Source organism: Rhinopithecus roxellana, chromosome 22 (assembly GCF_007565055.1).
Source record: "Rhinopithecus roxellana isolate Shanxi Qingling chromosome 22, ASM756505v1, whole genome shotgun sequence".
NCBI classification, from domain to species: domain Eukaryota; kingdom Metazoa; phylum Chordata; class Mammalia; order Primates; family Cercopithecidae; genus Rhinopithecus; species Rhinopithecus roxellana.
The window spans coordinates 6,551,639-6,573,276 of NC_044570.1; the positions used below are offsets into that span (position 1 = coordinate 6,551,639).

The 21,638-nt window shown below is 56.7% G+C and overlaps 1 protein-coding gene and 1 long non-coding RNA gene across 2 annotated transcripts; one reads left to right on the forward strand and one right to left on the reverse strand.

Moving 5' to 3' along the window:
• Positions 1-1,356: 1,356 nt before the first annotated feature.
• On the reverse strand, positions 1,357-13,719 carry AKAP17A (A-kinase anchoring protein 17A). Its single transcript, XM_030926257.1, has 5 exons — positions 13,535-13,719; positions 11,062-11,842; positions 9,803-9,951; positions 4,511-4,751; positions 1,357-3,277 (listed from the first exon to the last, which is right to left on the reverse strand). The coding sequence occupies exons 2-5, from the start codon at positions 11,821-11,823 to the stop codon at positions 2,342-2,344; spliced, it is 2,088 nt and encodes a 695-aa protein (XP_030782117.1). The 5' UTR covers positions 11,824-11,842; positions 13,535-13,719; the 3' UTR covers positions 1,357-2,341.
• A 130-nt stretch (positions 13,720-13,849) lies between these two features.
• On the forward strand, positions 13,850-20,249 carry LOC115895639. The gene is made up of 3 exons (XR_004055821.1): positions 13,850-13,908; positions 15,838-15,933; positions 19,250-20,249. It is a non-coding gene; the product is annotated as an uncharacterized LOC115895639 (long non-coding RNA).
• Positions 20,250-21,638: the final 1,389 nt, after the last annotated feature.

The window sequence follows — 21,638 nt, forward strand, 5'->3', positions numbered from 1 at the left end:
ATCTCTTCCATAGATACCCAATTCTATAGGCCTGGGGGTGGTGCTCTCCAGCTTTGCTAGACCATCCATGTCCAATGTATCACAAGGCAACATGCACTGAAGTTTTGCCACCTTCTCCTCTCCCATCAACGCCTAGCCCAGTCCACCAGCATGTCACAGGGGACGGCTGTTGCCACAAGTCCCCACACTCATCACACTCCCAGCTTCCATGTCCACCCTTCCTGCGTCTCTTCTGCCTCCTCCTTGCGCCGGCCACATTCACTTCTTGATCTCAGGCACACCACGTCCACCCTTCTGTCTCGCGCACACAGCTTGCTCGAGGAGCTGTCACTGGGACTTCTCATCCCTGTATCTACACATTCACAAATCCGCAGGGCTGCAGAGCGTGCTGTCTTTTCCGGCACCGTCTACCAGGTGCCCAGAGCTGCGCCTGGTCCTGGCAACTTTTTTTTTTTTTTTGACTTGGAGTTTCGCTCTAGTCGCCCAGGCTGGAGTGCAGTGGCGCCATCTCGGCTCACTGCAACCTCCACCTCCCAGGTTCAAGCGATTCTCTTGCCTTGGAATCCCGAGTAGCTGGGATGACAGGCGCCCATCCCCACGCCCGGCTAATTTTTTTGTTTTTAGTAGATGGGGTGCCAGGCTGGTCTTGAACTCCTGACCTCAGGTGAACCACCTGCCTCGGTCTCCCAAAGTGCTGAGATGACAGGTGTGAGCCACCACGCCCGGCCCTGGCAACGTTCTTATAGCTGCGCAACAGGCAAAAGCTCAGTGCTGGGCTGGACAGACCGACACAGATGCATAGACTTCTGACAGGCCCATGTTTGCAGACACTCCGTGTCTGGGAACACCTTGTCAGTTGGTCACAGGCAAGACAGAGCCATTTGCTCATCTGTCCGCCAGCGATATGAGCTTGGGGGTGCGACAGGCACGTGTCCAGCCCTCCAGTCCGCAGGAAGGCGTGTGTTTTAACTCAACAGAGGGAGGGACTATTCCACCCTGGGTCAACCCAGCAGCGCTCACACTACCACCTGTGACTGCTCCTTTCGGCGGGGAAAAGAACCACCGTCTCAAATGTGCTGCAAAAACAGCTCCTTGGTTTTAAAAAAGATCGGTTTTCTGAATTTGGCTAAGTTTATGTTCTCAGCAAACCAATGTGATGCCTCTTGGGACCCAGGATTGTCCTCTCAGAAGGTAACTACCGCACAGCCCCAGGAAAGCTGTGTGATGCAGGATCACGGAATCAGCAGTTCTAGGACAAGTGAACGGTTTCTACTGGGTTGAGACCCACTTGGCTAGAATGAGCTGAACAACGCAGTCTAAGGCACATAAAAACACAAAAATCGTAAGCGTGAAAAATTTCAGTTCATTGGAAAAGGATTTTATTTCACCATAAAAATGCAAACTGGAATAAACACCATCTTTCCTAACGCGCACGTGACAGCTATTTTTAAGTACTTCTGAGCTTCACTTGGAGAAGCGAATGATTATAAAACTTAACAAGTTTGCAGCCTGAAATCTGAAACATTCCAAGTAAAAATAATTTAGCAAAACAGCTTCTTAAAAAAACCACACGCACTAACCTTTACTAGAAACCAAAGCTTTTGACCACCGCTTTTTATGCGTAATTCCTTGAAGTGGTAAAAAGTGAATGTTTTGGAAGTTCAGGAGCATCAGACCATTGGCTACCACTCCCCGCGCACCCACACCTTAAAAACAACGGCCCGTTTGAGTTTTGATCTCACAGGACTTGTACCTTCCTCATCCGTGACTCCATGTCAGCATCACGTTTCGGCATATCCCACCCAACCTGCATTTCCCCATCAGTTAAAATCACAAACTGGGGGGGGCGGGGGGAAATCACCAGGGCAACGCTTTTTCTTTTCTTTCTAGTGCCCGTGTTTGACTCCCGTGGTCCACACCTTTGAGGAGTCTCCCCTGCTGCGTCAGGTGCACCTCCTAGGCCGTGCACGCGGGGAGGTCGCCAAGCAGACGCAGAAATGCCCGCGTGGGGAGGAATGCAGCCGCTCTGCCATTGTGACAACCGTCCATCTGTGCAATTTTCCTGATTGAGAGAGGACTGGCCGTATGAAAGCTATGGGATCAAGTTAGAAAGGACTACCTGTTGGAAACTGAAGTGCCCAGTATGCTGCGGTGAGTGGAGAGAGATGGATCTCTAAAGCATGGTGTCTTCCTTCTTTGCCCGCGGGCTCCTTGGACGTTCCCAGCTGCAGGAGGATGTTCGCTTTGCAGGGGGTGGACGGAGAGCGGCCAAGGAGCAGCCAGGACGCTGGAGCAGGTCCTGGTCTTTCCCGGACAGGCCACGGGGAGGCCGCGCCCGTCATTACCTGTTCCAGGTACTGCGGTGCTTGCTCGGGGACCGGGAGCGCGAGCGCTCGCTTCGGCGACGGTGGCGGCTGTGCTTCCTGCTGGCGCTGCCCCTCCGCTCCCGGCTGCGCTCCCTCCGGTGCCTGTCTTTGCTGTGGGACCTCCGGGACCGGGTGTGGTCCGGGCTGGCGCTGCGCCGGCGGGGACTGTCATCCTTGTAGGCGCGCTTCTTGTGGGGCCGCCGCTCCTTGCGGGGCCGCCCGTCCTCCCGGCTGCCCGCCCGCCGGGCCCGGCTCCTCTCCCGCTTGTGCCGGTCATCCAGCCCGTCTCCGCTGGCCCGGCCCCGGCCCTTGCTGGGCTCCCGGTTGCACTTGTCCTGTTCCGACCGGGTGTCCTTTTTGGAGACGTTCTGCTCGCAGGCAGGGAGGCCCTTGGGCTGCTGGTTGTTGTCCGGAATGCAGGAGAGGACGCCGCCGGGGCACCTCTTCTCTGGAGAGCCATCCTCGGGGACCACGCGACAGGAGCTCTGACCCTCCCTGCACGGGGCCTCCTCGGCCACGCTGCCGTTCACGCTTTTGGGAGCGCCGTCGGCCTCCGGGTGGGCCGGGCTCTCCTTGGGGGCACTGGCGGGGAGCTGGCCGCCGAGGGGGTGCAGCGCGGCGGCGCTCACGCAGCCGGACGACACGGTCTGCAGGATGTCCAGGACGGGCTGCAGCAGGTCGGCGTGCGCCACGCCCAGCTCGTCGTGTGCGTGGGCGTCGTCCGGCTTCTTGCTCAGCAGGATGCTCAGCAGCCGCTCGCGCAGCTCCCGCTCTTTCCGCTGCAGGCCCAGCGCGCGCTCCTTCTCCTCCTCCACGCGCCGCAGCTCGGCCTCCTGCAGCCGCCGCCGCTCCTCCTGCTGCTGCAGCCGCAGCTTCTCCTCCTTCTGCTCCTGCTCCTGGAGCTTCACGGCCTGCAGGGAAGAGGAAAGCGCAGCTGAGCCTGACTCCTGAGCCCCGCCGGACACGTGGGAGAGGAGCTGGGAAGGTGTTTGGAGGCCCCATGGTCTGGGGATGCAGGATCAGCGGCCTGGCTGGACTCCAGCCCGGGGGTGGGGGCGTCTCCTACGGCGAGCCAGGTCCAGCCCGTCCATCCCTCGGCTCCCTGGGCCACACCTGGGGCCATCATGCGTCGGAGTGAGAAGGAAACCCCTTGGCGAAGCGACCCGGCACAGCCCCGGGGCGGGCCTCTCGGGCAGAGCCGGGCCTTGCCGGGAGCCCCGCCACGCTGCACGCAGGGGCCTGGAGTTAGGTCACAAGCGGCCGCCGGCAGCAGGGAGCTGAAATGAGGCCGCAGACACACGCCGCCTCCGCCGCCGCCGCCGCGGGGCGAGCCTGGCCTAGCCTGGGTTAGTGTCTTCAATATTCACCATGAGGTAAGGACTGGGCTGCCACATGTCTCAGCCTCTTGTCATGCTCCTTCCCGGGGACTTATCACAACTGTAATCAGACAACAGGTTATGGGGTCGCCCCGCGCTGGACTCCAGGGGGACGCAGCCCTCCTGAGGACAAAAGGAGCGTGCTGGGGCCGTCTGTCCTGGGGAGGTCTGTCTGTCTCTGGGCCCTGGCCCCGGGCTCATGGGAGTTACCCATCGTGCCTGCAGGAGGAGCAAGGAGGCTCTTGGTGCTGAGGGGGTCGTCAGTACCGGCGCTGGTGAGACCTGTCAGGTTCACACTGCGGAGGAGGGACCCGGGCCCACGGCAGGCCCCCTCTGCGTGCTCAGCCCTCCACCCAGCCCACCTTGCCCCTCTGCTCTGGGCCACGGGTGAGGTCACAGCCAGGCCAGCGGACCACACACAGAGGCACGGGCCAGAGAGAGCGGCCCCCTGCACTCTCCGCCACTGCCCGGACCCAGAGGAAACAGAGAGCCTCTGCCCCGGCCCCCAGGAGGCTGCCAGCCTGTTCGGGGAACCTGAATGCACCAGCTTTGCAAAAGGAAACTGTCACAGCTCTGAAATCATCGGGAACGACAGACAAGTGCTACACCCTACCGGGCAGGAGCCATCATCCTCGGCATTCAAGCTGGTTTTGTGGGTACAGCTGCGGCCAGCGGGGAAACGGCGCCATGACACCACCCGCATTTCAGGGGACGGCACCGAGGGCAGCCCGGGTGTGGCTGGCGGCGGCAGAGGGAGCCCCCGGGTACCTTGGCTCTGCTGAGCAGCTCGGCGATGAGCCGGATGGACTGCAGGTTCCTCTGGGCCAGCAGCAGCTTGCGCTCCTCCAGCTTGATCTTCTCCTGCAGCTGCTTCTGCTCCTCTGCCTGCAGCTTCTCCAGCTTCTTCTGATTCCGGCGCAGCTCGCGGTCCCTCTGCTTCTGCTCCCTCTTGCGAAGCTTCTCTTCTCTTTTCCTCTCTCGCTCCAGCTCTTCCAGCTCCTTCTGTTTCCTGCGTGGAACACACCGGGGGTTTGTCACAGAGAGCAGCTGTAGCCAACACATGATACACCACACAAGTGGCTTTTCACACAAGGGGGAAAAGGCCACAGTCGAACGATTAAGCATTTAACTCTTTATCCGAAAGCGGACCTCGGCAAAGCAGCCCGAGAGGTGGAAGGAGTGAGCCGGGCGAGGACCTCTGTGACCTTCCAACACATCATCCTGCTAAGCGTGACCCAACCACAAAACCACGAAGAAAACGACCAGCGGACTGCCCACATCAAAAGCCACGCCCCCAGCCGTCAGGGGAAAGACTGACGGACGGCGGAAAGAGCGTCGGCAACAACTCCAGAAACTGCGGAAGATCCTTGGGGTGTGGCACCTGTGGCCGCCACCGAGGAAAGGCCAGCGCCCCAATGCGGAAACAGCGCATGGCAGAAGGACGCAGATGGCCACCAACCCACGTAAGGCGCCCGGCTTCGGCTGGTGCATCCGTCCACGGGACAGCACTGAGCACAAACGGCAGAGGCCCCAGGAAACAGGTTCCAGCTCCACAGGAAAGCTTTCTAAAAATCACGAGTGAAGGCCAGAATGCGCACATACCAGGGAGGCGGCCCCGACGCCAGGGAGGAGGAGGAGGGACATGCCCCGTGCAGAGCCCTGCACCAGAGCCAAGTGGACAATCCGACCTTGAAGACAATAGACCGCACAGATCCCCATTCTGTGAAATTCTAGAAAGGGCCCACCCACGACGGCACAAAACCGCCAGCCCGGCTGCCTGGGGCTGTGGAGAGGGCGTTGAGGGAGCAGGGCAGGACGGGCCCTTCCCAGGGAAGGGGCACGTGGTTTCTTCCGATCACACTCAACGCCAGAACACTTCTTTGGGTGACTATCACCCATGACCTCAACAAGCAGGGTGGCGACCATACTCACAGCTGGATGGGGAGGGACCCCTGCCCGCCCCAGCAGCCCAGCGGCGACAAAACACAGCAAAACATGGTAAGAGTGGCCCGGGCCGGGCGCAGTGGCTCACACCTATAATCCCAGCACTATGGGAGGCCGAGGCAGGCAGATCACAAAGATTAAGACCAGCCTGGCTAACACGGTGAAACCCCGTCTCTACTAAAAATACAAATATTAGCCGGACATGGTGACGGGCACCTGTAATCCCAGCTGCTTGGGAGGCTGAGGCAGGAGAATGAGAAGAATCGCTTGAACCCGGGAAGTGGGGCTTGCAGAGCGCCGAGATCGCACCGCTGCACTCCAGCCTGGCAACAGAGCGAGACTCCGTCTCAACAAAAAAAAAAAAGAAGAAGAAGAAGAAGAAGAGCGGCCTGGAAGCCCCGCATGCAGCTCTAAGCAGCACCGAGGAACCCGAGCAGGCCTGACGCAGCCCTGGAGATGCCCAGCAGCGCGGAGGCGGCCAGTTCTGCCCACCAGGAACCGCGCTTGGTGAGTCCGTGTCATGCAGGAATCCTGTGAGGGCACCACACAGCACTGGCATGGGGGGACCTCTCTCTAAACAAATCCAACCACAGCCACACCACTCAGCTCCTCACACTTTTCCTGTGGAGAGGGGCGTCCCGCAAGTGAGTATGAATGCGGCCGGGAAGGGTCCCCAGAGAGTCCACGAGAGACAGAGGGATTTCCCTAGCTCACCCTGCCCCGCCGTGCGGTTCTCAGAGGGATTTAAAGCACCACCGAACACGGGAACAAGTCACAGCCGCTCCTACAGAACAGGACACAGAGGCTGAGACTTCTGAAGCCTGGGTGGGTGCCACCAACTGCCTGGCGAGGCCACAAAGCCCGCCGGGATGACGCAGACCCGCAGAGACACCAAGGCGAGAGGAGACACGGGGATGAGGAAGAGCAGGCCGGGAGAAAAAGCATCCCGCTGTCCACCACCCCAAGAAGGGAGCCGGGCCAGGTGCCGACAGCCAGGCAGTGATCCACACGGTCTCCGGCTGGGGTAAGAAGGTCCTCAAGCAGTTCCATGTGCTGAAGGTTTAACTGTCCTGTGAGCTGTCACCACCCCGCGAGCTCAGAGGACGGCTCAGGGCAGCCCAGCACATAGCACGCCCTTAGGCGGGACTCACACTGACGCCTCAAGGCTGGGCAGCTTTCGGAGGACAGCTCTCATCAAGCTCCAAGTCACCTGTGAGGGCCAAACACGCCTCATTTCCACCCACCAGAGAGAAACGCCGGAGGCTGCCCTGGGCCTCCTCTCATGCTCAGCCTCGGAGGAACGACAGTGGGGGGCAGCAGGGGCAAGTACGGCCCTGCGTGGGGAAGGACAGCTCCACGGGCCACCCTGGAGCCCTCCCCCAGGGCTCCAGCCACCCTGTCCTGCTGTGGAGAAGCTCACGGCCTGGCCCTGCTTCCCCGAAGCCCTGTGTGGTCTGGCCAGGTGGACGGGGCCTCTCCCTGCAGAAACACACTTCACTTCTCCCACGCCCATCTCTCCTCGGGGAAAGATCAAGGGTGCAGCTTCTCCTCACCCCCAAGCTGCTTTCTGAAACCTTGCGGGGACAGTCCCACAAGACTGAGAGGTCTGAGGCTCTGAGTCCCACTGCCCACTTCCAGAACGCGGACAGGCACATTCAGTCAGGCCTGGGCTGTGTCTGCACCCTGGAAGAGTCCCTGTAACGTCCCAGGACTGTCTCCCACCCCGGCTGTCCTGGTCGGCCTGACAGCGGCTAACACAGGGGACCCCGACTCAACCCCACATCCGAACCGCCCCTCCCAGGATGGTGACACAGCAGCACGTCCTGTCGTCCCAGGGTGTCTGCCTCTGTGTACTGCCTGCCTTGGGTCCTGGGGCTCCTGACGGCTGACCTGGGCCCCCCAGCCCATTCACGGCCACTCGCTTACATGCTGCACCTGCCTCATCTAAGGAGCCCTCGGGGTTCAGATCCAGAGGCTGACAGCCTCACTCTCCCCTGGGGAGGCAACGGGGGCTATATAAGGAGCACCAAGGGCAGGATGACCCTGCTTCCAGGAGTTCAGTGCCGGGACTCTCCTGCAAACATCACCCACCACACACATCAACACACTGGCACCAGCGTCACGTAAAGCAGTGAGAAACGGAAACACAACGGACCAACTCGGTCCCACCGGAGGCTGTCCAGGAGCCCCTCAGCCAAGTCCAACACATCCCAGACTCGGTTATCAGCGACATGAAGCAGACGTGCAGGACGCACTGAAGTCCTCAGAGGGCACAGCCTGGCGGGGGGATGGAGGAGGTGGCGGCGAAGGAGGAAGAGAAGGAGAAGGAGGAGGAGGAGGAGAAGGAGGCGGCGGAGGCAGAGGAGGAGGCAGAGGAGGAGGAGGAAGAGGAGGATGAGGAGGAATCCGCCTCACTAAGAGGGCACAGCAGGAGGGATGGAGAAGGACAACGAGGAATCCGCCTCACGGGATGCACAGCAAGTTGTTGGTTCCGTCCCGCAACGCTAAGAAGATAAAAAGGGCTACAAAGAGTGACCTGAGGTTGTCTTTGGTACCCCAACCGCAGTGAACAACTCAAGGCCATTGCCTTCAAGGCCTCTTAAGTAAAACTGGGTTTTCATCCTATGGTTTTTTGTTTTGTTTTAAATCTGGCCATCACCATCAACCCTCTACTTCACTTTGTAAACGTAGCCTCAACCTAAATGCAAACTTGCAAACGGCCAAGGCATTCTGCTTGTTTCAGTGGGATATGTGAACAGCGTGTGGAAGAAGAGGTGGCTCTTCGGGAAAGGCGCGGTCCTGGGAACCGCCAGAGATCACGTCAGACCGTGATGCATGACAGGAAAGCGAACATAAACACGCATATTCTGCTGCGTCTCAAACAGCCACTCACGCAGGTCCTCACATGCACAGCTGCGCACCCACAGGCATGCACACACACCCACACGTGCACACACAAAGGACACACACAGGTTCACAGGCACACAAGCATGCACACAGGCATATGTGTGCTGTGTGCACAGATGCAGAGGAGCACACACACGTGGGCACACATGCGTACATACGCACACAGGTACATGCACACAGGTACGCGAGCTCACAGGAACGTGTGCACACATGCAGAGGCACACGGGGGGCACACATGCGTACACAGGTACGCACACGAGCTCACAGGCACGTGTGCACAGACACAGAGGCACACACACGTGGGCACACATGCATACATATGCACACAGGTACACGAGCTCACACACATGCACGTGTGCACAGACGCAGAGGAACACACATGGGCACACATGCGTACACATGCACACAGGTACACACACGTGCACACAGGTACACATGCACTTACAGGCATGTGTGCACAGATGCAGAAGCACACACACGGGCACACATGCATACATATGCACACAGGTACACACATGCACACAGGTACACACACGAGCTCACAGACATGCACACACAGACACGTGTGCACAGATGCAAGGCACACACAGGTGGACACACGTGTACCTACGCACACAGGTACACACATGCACGCGGGTACTCACAGGCACGCATGCACACACACAGACACGTGTGCACAGATGCAGAGGCACACACACGGCACACGTGCGTACGTATGCTCACAGGTACACCCACGCACAAAGGTACACACACGAGCTCACAGACACATGCACACACACAGACACGTGTGCACAGATGCACACAGGTGGGCACACGTGTACATACGCACACAGGTACACACATGCACGCGGGTACTCACAGGCACGCATGCACACAGACACGTATGCACAGATGCAGAGGCACACACACGGCACACATGCGTCCATATGCACACAGGTACACACACGAGCTCACACACATGCACACACACAGGCATGGGTGCACAGACGCACAGGCACACAGGGGCACACATACGTACATACAAAGGACACACACCCGTTCACAGGCACGCGTGCTCCAGGCACACATGCCTCCATGCACACAGGTACACAGAAGCTCACAAGCATGCACACACACACACAGGAATACATGCATCCACACGCACACGAGTCCGGCCACACTCCCAGGTGCCGGACACCAGCGCCGAGGGCCCACTCCCGCACAAGGTACCTTTCCTCCGCGCGCTGCCTCTCCTCCGCTTCCTTCTCTCTGCGCTTTTGTTCTTCTCTTTGCTGCTCCAGTTCCTGAAGCTTCTGCCTCTCCAGCTGCCGCTTCTTAATTGATGCATCACTCAGGTGTTTGGTCGAATCAAAAGAAACCTTTAAAAGCAAAAACCAGTGGGAGACGGCCTTCCCCCAAAGCCCCCCAGACACACGGCCAGGCGCCCCCTCCCTCCGTCTCCCGGGCCGCAGGGCCGAGCGTCCTCAGAGCCTCAGCGCCCGCTCACCACTCACGTCCGGTGCAGACCCACACAGTGGGACCCAGAAGCCAAACCCATCCCTCCAAGTCACCATCAGTGGCTCAAGACTTAGCGCATCCCACGGAGTTACGAGGAACACCAACGACCGCTCGCCACTTACTGGACACAACTGATGCGCCACCGCGGCAAGACACAGTGCCCCTTCCGCTACCCGGCTCCACCATTTCCTGTGGCCACGACCACCCCGGGGCCTCCTGCCCACGCCCACGGGGCACATCTTAAGGCCACAAAACCTACTCCAGGAGGCTGGTTCATTGGTCACCGCGAAGCCAACACGGGTCGAAACACATGAGGCAACGCTGGGCGCGGTGGCTCATGCCTGTCATCCCACTACTTTGGGAGGCCAAGGCGGGCAGATCACAAAGTCGGGAGTTCGAGACCGGCCTGGCCAATACGGCGAAACCGTCTCTATTAAAAATATAAAAATTAGCCAGGCGCGGTGGCACGTGTCTGTAGTCCCAGCTACTCGGGAGGCTAAGGCAGGAGAATCGCTCGAACCCAGGAGGCGGAGGTTGCAGTGAGCAGAGATCGCGCCACTGTACTCCAGCCTGGGCAACAGATCGATACTCTGTCTCGAAAACAAACAAACAAACAAACAGCACATGAGGCGTAAGGGAACGTTCATCCCTAGTTTCAAGGAGCATTCTGGGAAGGCCAGGTTCTCTTGGTTCTGATACGGTTCAAATCCCTGTCACAGTTCCTGAGGGTCCAACCCTCACCTACTATACATCTTCCTTAAGATACCGAATTTCCAAAACCACAGCACGGACCCCCTACTCGACCTCACAGCAGTGTCTCTGAAATTTGACGGGCACGGGGCTGTTGCTGTCATTTTACTCAGGCGAGGTCCCCACAGCCTCAGCGGTGTGGCTGGGAGCCATCTACTGACCGTGCTGGAAGGAAGCCGCCCGAGGGAGGAAGTGTGTGGGTCTCGGCGCCCAGGGCTCACCTTGATGTTGCAGGCCACGGCCTTGCCGTCCTCGCCCTTGTACATGAGTTTCATCCCGCGCAGGGCGCTCATGGCCTGGATGAAGCCCACGTACTCGCGGTACTGCACGTAGGCCTCGAAGTTCAAGTGCCCCCCGAAACTGAAGGTGTGGAAGTTGCGGCCCGTCATCTCCTCCCGGTAGGGGTCCAGCATGGGGATGTCCACGTTCCGGATCTCCCCGAACTTCTCAAACACCTTGACCAGGACGTCCTCGCTGGGCTTCTCGGAGCCCGACTCCTTCAGGGCGAACCACTTGCAGGGCAGCCCCTCCAGGTGGATGGTGTCCGGCCGCTCCCCCGGCAGGGTCTCGTTCATGTCCTTGGCGTCGCGGAAGAAGGAGTCCCAGTCGTGGCGGGTGGGGAAGTCAATCTTGAACTCGGCCGCGCGCACCTTCAGGATGTCGGAGAAGCCGCTGAGCTTGATGGTCTTGCCGTCCAGGCAGGCCAGGAAAGACTTGACCAGGCTCTTGTTCTCCACCTCCCCCTCGAAGCGGATGAAGTCCATGGTGCTCTTGGAAATACGCAGCGTGGAGAACTGGTGGTTGTGCACCATGCCCTTCAGCCTCTCCATCACCTCCCAGTTGGAGATGGACTTCCCCGGCTGCTTCAGCTGCGGGAGCGCCACGCTGATGGTCATCTTGGTGATGGGCTTCAGGTACAAGCCGTACGCGGGGCAGAGCTCCACGGCCTCAGACGTGTCGTGCACGATGGTAGCCGCGGCCATAGCCTCCGGGACCTTGGGCCTGGAACAGAAGACGCAGACGGTCAGCGTCGGCCCCCCCGGCTCCCCCGCCCCCCCCCCCCCGCCCATGAGGAGGGGCCACACCGGCCGGCACGTTGGGACTGGGAGAAGAGAAACGGCAGTGTCTCTCTGCCGTGTCAGAGACTGGTTTCTACTTTGTTAAAAGCCATCTCAACGGAGATTTTTACTTTTTGAAATCATTAAGAGTACACTAAAGGGGAAAAAGCCGAGCTGATGAAGAACAGGTTAGTGTCGAAGCCTCGGCCAGCACTGCCTGACACCCTACATCCAGCACCCAGCAGCTCCCAAGGCCTGCAGAATAGGAAGCTGAGCACAACCAGGCCCCTCATGCAGGTCAAGGACGGAGGGGGAAGCTACAAGCACCTAACTCCACGGGAAGGTGCAGAAAGACCTTGGAGGGAAGGGAAGGGGCCAGGGAGAGCGCAGGTGCAGCCATCGGGAAAGGCTTTGTGGAGGGGCCGCGGCCCTGTACTTGCACTGATAAAACAGGAAGTCTCCGGCTAGGAAAACAAGCCAGAACCATGAACCCTAGTCACCTCCCCGAAGGCCGGACGTATCCCAGCTTTAACCCACTCAAAGCCAAAGAGTACAAGGAACTTTCCACATGCTGGGGTCCAGAGTCCCCCATCTGCGCCTTCTTCCTCCACCCACCCACCTTCTTTACCCCACCTCTTCCCTACTGAGCTGACCACGGGAGCCACTTCCTGACGGCCAACTCCAAGCAGACGAACCTTCACTCACAGAAACCTACACATCCCAGGTGACCGCCTCTGGCCCCGCCGCCCACCACATCAATCTGGAGGCTTCCTGCCAGGCCCAGGAGACGGCCTCCTCGCCCAAGCCCGAGGTGGGAGGCGCCAAATAAGGGAGGGAGGGTGGAGAAGGTACCAGAAAAGGTCAGTGGGGCACAAGGGAGGGGCTCCAGCCTGGGCAGAGACCAGTGAACCCTCCCCCCAGGACCCAGGCGGCCCCCACAACGACACCACCGAGGACCCGTCCCCACGGTGGCCTCCAGCGCCCCCCGACCACCCCGGGACACCTGGCTGCCCAACCCCCAGTACCTGGCACTGCCCCCGGTCTTCCCACCGACCGCAGCCCCCCAGCATAACCTCGGGCTGCCCCTGGGCCCCCCTGAAGGGCCCCCCGCATGCTCAGGCCCTCGGCCACTCGGTACCCCGCGCCCCTCGGTCACCGCACTCCTGGATGAGCCCCCAAGCCCCCGCCTCCGAAACCCCCGGACAGCCCCTGGCTTCCCAGTCTACACCTGGGAGCGACCGCAGCGCCACGTCCGCTAGTCCCAGGCCGCCCACTCTCCCGCTCGCCGAACCCTGGGGACCCCCAGCCGGTCCCCCGAGCTCCCAGCCCTCCGAGACCGCTCCAGGCCTCAGCTCCTCCGGCGGAGTCCCCGGAACCGCTCCAGCCCCCACCCTTACTTCCAAGGACCCCCGGACCCCGACCGCAGACCTCCCCAGCCCCCGGTTCCCCCGTACGGCCCCCGGCGCTCTCAGCCCCCCGAGGCCACCCCACGCCCCCCAACCCCAGCCCGGGCCCCTCCGAGACCCCGAGGCCCCGCCCCCAGGCCCCAGCCCCGCCTCCCAAGCCCCGGTCCCCCGGGCCCGGTCCGACCAGCGAAGCGTTCGCCAGGCCCGGGCGGCACGGGGGCGGCACTCACCTGCGCGGGGCTCCGCCTGCGTCTCAGGCCGCCGCCGCCGCTGGCCCAAGCTCCCGCCGTCCCCCGACGACCCCCGGACAGGCGCGGCCTCACCACCCGGCGCCGCCACCGTCCCCTGGAGGCGCCTCCGACGCCGCCACCGCCGTCGCCGCCCGCCCTCTGTGACGCATTTCCGCTTCCGGCGCGAGGGCTCGCGGAAGCGACCGCGCGGCGACACCGGGTTTCTCCTTCTGGCCCTGGCCCCGCCCTGGAAGGCGGGACTTCCGGGAGCCCGGCCTTTTGCATTGCGCGTGCGCCACTCCGCCCCCCCTTCCCCGCCCCTCCGCCATGCTGCCACCTGCCTGCGGGTAACCAGGGGACGTACCTGGGCCAGGGTCTGTGGTCATCGCCCTTAAGCCAAACAGGACGGGGGGATCGGTGTAGGGTCTAAATTCCAATTATAGAGTCAAATATATTTAATAAAATTCTGAAGCATAATAGGATCCTGTAACGGGATTCCATACTAGACTTGCAAATTGTAATATATTTGAATAATATAATTTATGTATAAATTAGAGATCATAGTCTATGACGTAATTATAGAATTACATATTATACATTGTTAGTTAAGTATTAATTTAATTGTTAATTATTGTATTAGTAATAGTTATTAACGCATACCATTACATAATGTAATTATGAAATAATAATGACAACTTTTAATGGTATTATGAAATTAAGATAATTTGTATTGTGATTATGAAACAAATGATAATTTGTAATTATAAAATAATTTATGTAATTATGAAATAAATGATAATTTATGTAATTTAAAAGTAAATGATAATCTAATGTAATTATGAAATAAATGCTAATGTATAATATAATCGTAAACTTAATTTATAATGTAATTATGAAATAATGATAATCTATAGTGTAATTATGAAATAACTGACAATATTTAATGAATTATGAAATGACCATTTATAATGTAATTATGAAATAATAAATGACAATTTATAATGTAACTATAAATGATAAATGAGGCCAAGTGCGGTGGCTCACGCCTATAATCTCAGCACTTTCGAAGTCCAACGTGGGCAGATCACAAGGTCAAGAGTTCAAGACCAGCCTGGGGCCAGGCGTGGTAGCTCACGCCTGTAATCCCAGCACTTTGGGAGGCCAAGACGGGCGAATGATGAGGTCAGGAGATGGAGACCATCCTGGCTAACATGGTGAAACCCCATCTCCACTAAAAATACAAAAAAAAATTATTGGGGGGGTGGCGGGCACCTGTAGTCCCAACTAGGAAGACTGAGGCAGGAGAACAGTGTGAACCCGGGAGGCAGAGCCTCCGGTAAGCGAAGATTGCATTGCACTCCAGCCTGGGCAACAGAGCAAGACTCCGTCTCAAAAAAAAAAAAAAAAAAAGACCAGCTTGGGCAGCATGGTGAAACCCCGTTTCTATAAAAAGACAAAAAACTAGCCGGGTATGGAAGTGGTTGCCTGTAGTCCCAGCTACTCAGGAGGCTGAGGCAGGAGAATCACTTGAACCCGGGAGGTGGAGGTTGCAGTGAGCCGAGATCACGCCACTGCACTCCAGCCTGGGCGACAGAGCAAGACTCCATCTCAAAAAAAAAAAAAAAAAAAAAGAAAGTCTGGATTGTCTCATGCATGTAATCCCAGGACTTTGGGAGGCTAAGGCAGAAAAAGCCCAAGAGTTCAAGACCAGCCTGGACAACATAGTGAGACCCCACTTCTAAAAGAAAATTTAAAACTAGCCAGGCATGGTGGCATGTGCCTGTGGTCCCAGCTACTTGGGAAGCTAAGGTGGGAAGATTACTTGAGCCCAGGAGTGTAAGGCTGCAGTGAGCTGTGATCACACCATTGCACTGTAGACTGGGTGACAGAGGGAGACTGTCTCTAAAAAGATGGAAAGTAACACTTGGCTGGGCACGGTGGCTCACCCATATAATCCCAACAATTTGGGAGGCTGAGGCGGGCGGGTCACCTGAGGTCATGAGTTCAAGACCAGCCTGGCCAACATGATGAAACCCCGTCTCTACTAAAAATGCAAAAATTAGTCCTGCGTGGTGCTATCATACTGGCCTTATTTTTGTATTTTTGGTAGACAGGGTTTCACCATGTTGGCCAGGATGGTCTCGATTTCTTGACCTCATGATCCACCGGCCTCAACCTCCCAAAGTGCTGGGGTTACAGACTTGAGCCACCGCACCCAGCCTCCTCTCCTCTTCTCATGAGGACACCTGTCTTATTAATTATGGGCACACTGTTCTACACTGTGACCGTATCTTTCTCAACAGACAGCCTCAGGCTACATGGCTCATCCCAGGAAGATCAAACGTTGGCCGTGATGAAATATGGGACCTGGGTGGAGATCCCTCCTCCATTGTTTGTGGGTAAGTGACTCAACCACTCTGAACCTCTGTTTCTTCTTCCTTTAGATGGAGAGAGAGTGTTTGCACGGTTGCAATGTCCAGAAGCATAGGTCAGATGATGGATGGACGATGAGTTTGGGTCGAGAGGGCAGAACACAGCCAGGAGTGACTGCTGGGATGCACAGAGAACAAACAGTGGAGATACATACTGGACAGGAAGGGCCAGGCGTGGTGGTTCACGCCTATAATCCAATCACTTTGGTAGGGCGAAGTGGGCGGATCACATGAGGTCAGCAGTTCGAGACCAGCCTGGGCAACATAGCGAAAGCTCATCTCTACTAAAAATACAAAACTTAACCGGGCGTGGTGGCTCACACCTGTAATCCCAGCACTTTGGTAGGGCGAGGCAGGCGGATCACTTGAGGTCAGAAGTTCAAGACCAGCCTGGACAACATAGCGAAAGTTTGTCTCCACTAAAAATACAAAAATTAACAGGGTGTGATGGCTCACACCTGTAAATCCAGCCCTTTGGGAGGGCGAGGCAGGTGGATCACTTGAGGTCAGCAGTTCCAGACCAGCCTGGGCAACATAGCGAAGCTCATCTCCACTAAAGATACAAAAATTAGCAGAGCGTGGTGGCTCACACCTATAATTCCAGCACTTTGGGAGGGCAAGGCGGGTGGATCACTTGAGGTCAGCAGTTTGAGACCAGCCTGGGCAACATGGTGAAACCCCATCTCTACTAAAAATACAAAAATTAGCCGGGCATGGTGGCTCACACCTGTAATTCCAGCACTTTGGGAGGCTGAGGCGGGCGGATCACTTGAGGTCAGGAGTTCAAGACCAGCCTGGGCAACATAGCCAGACCCTGTCTCTACAAACAGTACAAAAATTGGCCTGACGTGGTAGCACGTGTCTGTGGTCCCAGCTACTTGGGAGGCTGAAGTGGGGGCATTGCTGGAGCCTGGGAGGTCAAGGCTGTAGTGAGCCGTGATCGTAGCGCTACACTCCTGTCTGGGCAACACAGTGAGACCCCATCTGAAAAAACATGAGACGGCTACCTCAGTAGTGGCTCACACCTCTCATTCCATCACTTTGGGAGGGCGAGGCAGTCGGACCACCTGAGGTCAGCATTTCGAGACCAGCCTGGGCAGCACGGCGAAACCCCGTGTCTACTAAAAATACAAAAATTAGCCAGGCGTGGTGGTGTGTGCCTGCAATCCACCACTTTGGGAGGGTGAGGTGGGCGGATCACTTGAGGTCACGAGTTTGAGACCAGCCTGGCCAACATGGTGAAATCCCGTCTCTACTAAAAACACACACACAAAATAATAAAAAGAATTAGCTGGGCATGGTGGTGCATGCCTGTAGTCCCAGCTGCTCCAGAGGCTGAGGCAGGAGAATCGTTTGAACCCGGGAGGCAGAGGTTGCAGTGAGCTGAGATCACACCATTGCACTGCAGACTGGGTGACAGAGCGAGACTCCATCTCAAAAAGACAAAAACGGCCGGGCGCGGTGGCTCATGACTAATCCCAGCACTTTGGGAGATCAAGGCAGACGGATCACGAGGTCAGGAGATCGAGACCATCCTGGCTAACACAGTGAAACCCCATCTCTACTAAAAATACAAAAAATTAGCCGGGTGTGGCGGCGGGTGCCTGAGTAGTCCCAGCTACTCGGGAGGCTGAGGCAGGAAAATGGCGTGAACCCAGGAGGCAGAGCTTGCAGTGAGCCGAGATCACGCCACTGCACTCCAGCCTGGGTGACAGAGTGAGACTCCATCTCAAAAAAAAAAAAAAAAAAAAAAAAAAACGAGACAAAAACAGCCGGGCATGGTGACTCACGCCTATAATCTCAACACTTTGGGAGGCCAAGGCGGGTGGATCACCTGAGGTCGGGAGTTCGAGACCAGCCTGACCAACATGGTGAAACCCTGTCTCTACTAAAAATACAACATTAGCCGGGTGTGGTGGTGGATGCCTGTCATCCCAGCTACTCAGGAGGCTGAGGCAGGAGAATCACTTAAACCTGGAAGGCAGAGGTTGCGTTGAGCCGAGATGGGACCACTGTAGTCCAGCCTGGGCAACAAGAGGGAAACTCCATCACACACACAAAAAAGAGTGGGTTCTGCAGGGGACAGAGGGGCCAACTGTCCTGGACATTGTCACCATGATGGCCACTCTCCCTTCCCATGGGCTGCTTTGAAAGGCACTTGTCTTCCAGAAACGATGCGGCACGTACAAATCAGGTTCTTTTTTTTCTGAGACAGAGTCTCACTCTGTTGCCCAGGCTGGAGTGCAGTGGCAGAATCTTGGCTCACTGCAACCTCCGCACCCCCAGGCTTAAGCGATTCTCTGCCTCAGCCTCCGGAGTAGCTGGGATTACAAGCGCCCGCCACCACGCCCAGCTAATTTTTTTGTATTTGTATTCTTGGCCAGGCTGGTGTTGAACTCCTGACCTTGTGATGCACCTGCCTCAGCCTCCCACAGTGCTGGGATTACAGGCGCGAGCCACCGCGCCCGGTCACGAATCAGGTTCTCGACAGATCAGCTGCAGGGAGTTGAGCAGGATCTTCCTAAAATTCTTGTTCACCACTAAACTCGTTTAGAAGTACAGACTTTTCATCTTTGCGTGGTGGCTCACGCGCACAATCCCAGCACTTTGGGAGGCCGAGGTGGGCGGATTTCGAGGTCAAGAGATGGAGACTTTCCTAGCCAACATGGCGAAACCGTGTCTACTAAAAATACAACAATTAGCTGGGCGTGGTGGTCCCTGCCTATAGTCGTAGCTACTTGGGAGGCTGAGGCAGAATAATTGCTTGAACGCAGAAGGCAGAGGTTGCAGTGAGCCAAGATCGCACTACTGCACTCCAGCCTGGCGACAGAGAGAGACTCTATCTCAAAAACAAACAAAACACAACAAAACAAAATGGTACAGCCTTTCCAGAATAAGGTGGACCTGAAATGCAATGACAGGTGTCCTCTTAAGAGACAGAACAGGAGACACAGAGACACAGACACAGAAGAGAAGGCCACGTGGAGACGGAGGCAGAGACTGGAGTGTTGTGGCCACAAGCTCAGGGGTGCCTGGAGCCCCCAGGAGCTGGAAGAGGCAGGAAGGATGGTCTCCTAGAGCCTCTGGAAAAAAACTGAATTTAATTATAGTGTAGTGAACAGTGGCCCTCAGACAGAGCTGTCCACATCCTAAAGGCCAGGACCTGGAGTGAGACCTTATTTGGAAACAGGTCTTTGCAGAATTCATTTGTTAACCATGTCAAGATCAGATCTGCCTGGATTAGGATAGGCCCAAAATGCAATGACAGGTGTTCTTATCACAGGGAAGAAGAGACACAGACACAGAGCAGGAGGCCACGTGGAGACGGAGGCAGAAACTGGAGTGATGCGGCCACAAGCCCAGGGACGCCTGGAGCCCTCAGGACCTGGGAGAGGCAGGAAGGATCCTCCCCTACAGCCTCTGGAGGAAACACCTCCCTGACACTCCTTGATCTCAGACTCCTGGTTTCCAGGACTGCCGGAACATTTCAGCCCCCGATGGTGGCGATTTCAGAAGAGACCTCAGGAAATTAATCCACTGCCAACAGCATCCCTTTTCTTCCTGACCTCCTGCCTCCTTTCTTCCTGACACATGCTCGTCCCTTGGTGCACATTGGGAAGAAATTCAGGAATCTCGGGACACCAGGTGTCAATGGGACATAGCAAGAATGAACTGTCTGGACCCAGGGAGGGAGGGAACAAAAAGAACAAAGGGACTAAAATGGCGCATTTCCGGGTTCTTCATTGTTAACTTCCCCGCGCCCGGAAAGACACGGGTGGACTGCGCAGGCGCAACCCGACCTCCGACGGAGAAAAACCGGAACCCGCCTAGCCACGCCCACTGCCCCGCCCCCGCCCCGCCTACTGTCCCGCCCCCAACCCGCCTATGTCCCGCCCACTCCCGGGCCCAGGACATAAAAGCCGCTCCCGGTGGGGGCGCGGTGCCAACTTCCTCGGCCCCTGCTCATTTGCCGATCTAGGAACCTCGCCTGAGAACGCGGGAGCGACTTCATCGGCCTCCACCCCCGGAGACCGGTGAACCTCGCCCCTCCTTCACATTGGCTTGTAAATAAAGTTTTCTTTTACTTTGCCTACTTGCCTGTTCTCTGGCATTTACTCTGGTGGTCGTCTGGAGCAAATCATGAACCACAACCACCAATGCCAACCGAGGCTGCAGACCTCCAGAGGTCTTCACTCACTCCTTGAGAGACTGCACCCAGCAGGGGCCGAAGGTAATGCTCTCCTTGATTAGAGCAAAATAAACAAGAAAGGGCCGGGCGCGGTGGCTCACGCCTGTCATCCCAGCACTTTGGGAGGCCGAGGAGGGTGGATCACGAGGTCAGGAGTTTGAGACCAGCCTGGCCAAGATGGTGAAACCCCCGTCTCTACTAAAAATACAAAAAAGTAGGCGGGCGTGGTGGCAGGTGCCTGTAATCCCAGCTACTCGGGAGGCTGAGGGAGAGAATTGCTGAAATCTGGAGGGGCGGAGCTTTCAGTGAGCTATCGCGCCACTGCACTCCAGCCTGGGCGACAGAGCGAGACTCCGTCTCAAAAAAAATAAACAAATAATAAATGAATAAACCAAACAAACAAACAAGAAAGGCCGGGCGCGGTGGCTCACGCCTGTCATCCCAGGACTTTGGGAGGCCGAGGCAGGTGGATCACCCGAGGTCAGGAGTTCGAGACCAGCCTGGCCAACATGGTCAAACCCCGTTTGTACTAAAAATATGAAAATTAACCAGGTGTAGTGGCACACATCTGTAATCCCAGTTACTCGGGAGGCTGAGGCGGGATAATCAGTTGAACGTGGGATATGGAGGTTGCAGTGAGCCCAGATCGTGCCACGGCACTCCAGTCTGGCAACAGGGCATGACTCCGTCTCAAAACAAAAACAAAAAACACAACAACAACAACAACAACAAAAACAAAAATAAAAAAAACAAGAAGAGTCCACAGCACATTCCTCAGACATTCATCCTCATTGCCTTTGCTCCAGCTTCTTCCAGGAGCATCTAGAAGATCCAGAAGCATCCAGAAGATCTGGAAGCATCTAGAAGATCTGCGTGCGTCATCCCTCTTGTCTATTCCTGACTTGAGGCCTCTTGAGGAGCTGATTTCTGTGACGTCTGTGAACTCCTCTTGGATCCTCTGCATCTCTTCACCTAAAAATGGAGAAAAAGGTTTTCAGCTGTTTTGGGTTGACCTGGATGAATGGGAGGAATTTCTACATGATGCTTCTGAGGTGGGCTGTTTCCCTGAATAATCTATTATTATTATTATTATTTTTTGAGATAGAGTCTTGCTCTGTTGCCCAGGCTGGAGTGCAGTGGTGCAATCTCGACTCACTGCAAACTCTGCCTCCCAGGTTCAAGCAATTCTCCTGCCTCCAGCCCCCAAGTAGCTGTGATGACAGGTACGCCACCACGCCTGGTTAATTTTTGTATTTTTAGTAGAGATGGGGTTTCACCATGTTGGCTAGGCTGGTCTTGAACTCCTGACCTCCAGTGATCCACCTGCCTTGGATTCCATAAGGACTAGGATTATAGGTGTGAGCCATGGTGCCCGCCTGAAAAATCTTTCTTTCTTTCCTTTTCGTTTCTTTCTTTCTTTTTCTTTATTTCTTTCTTTTTCTTTCTCTCTCTGTTCCTTCCTTCCTTCTTTCCTTTCTCTCCG

Bases quoted from the DNA above. Each gene is read 5' to 3' on its own strand.
- AKAP17A (XM_030926257.1), bottom strand. From the start codon at position 11,823: ATGGCCGCGGCTACCATCGTGCACGACACGTCTGAGGCCGTGGAGCTC. The intron at 4,752-9,802 runs GTACCTTGTGCG...TGTTCCACGCAG, and splicing joins AGGCAGCGCGCGGAGGAAAG to GAAACAGAAGGAGCTGGAAG. The intron at 3,278-4,510 runs GTACCCGGGGGC...TCTTCCCTGCAG, and splicing joins AGCTGCTCAGCAGAGCCAAG to GCCGTGAAGCTCCAGGAGCA.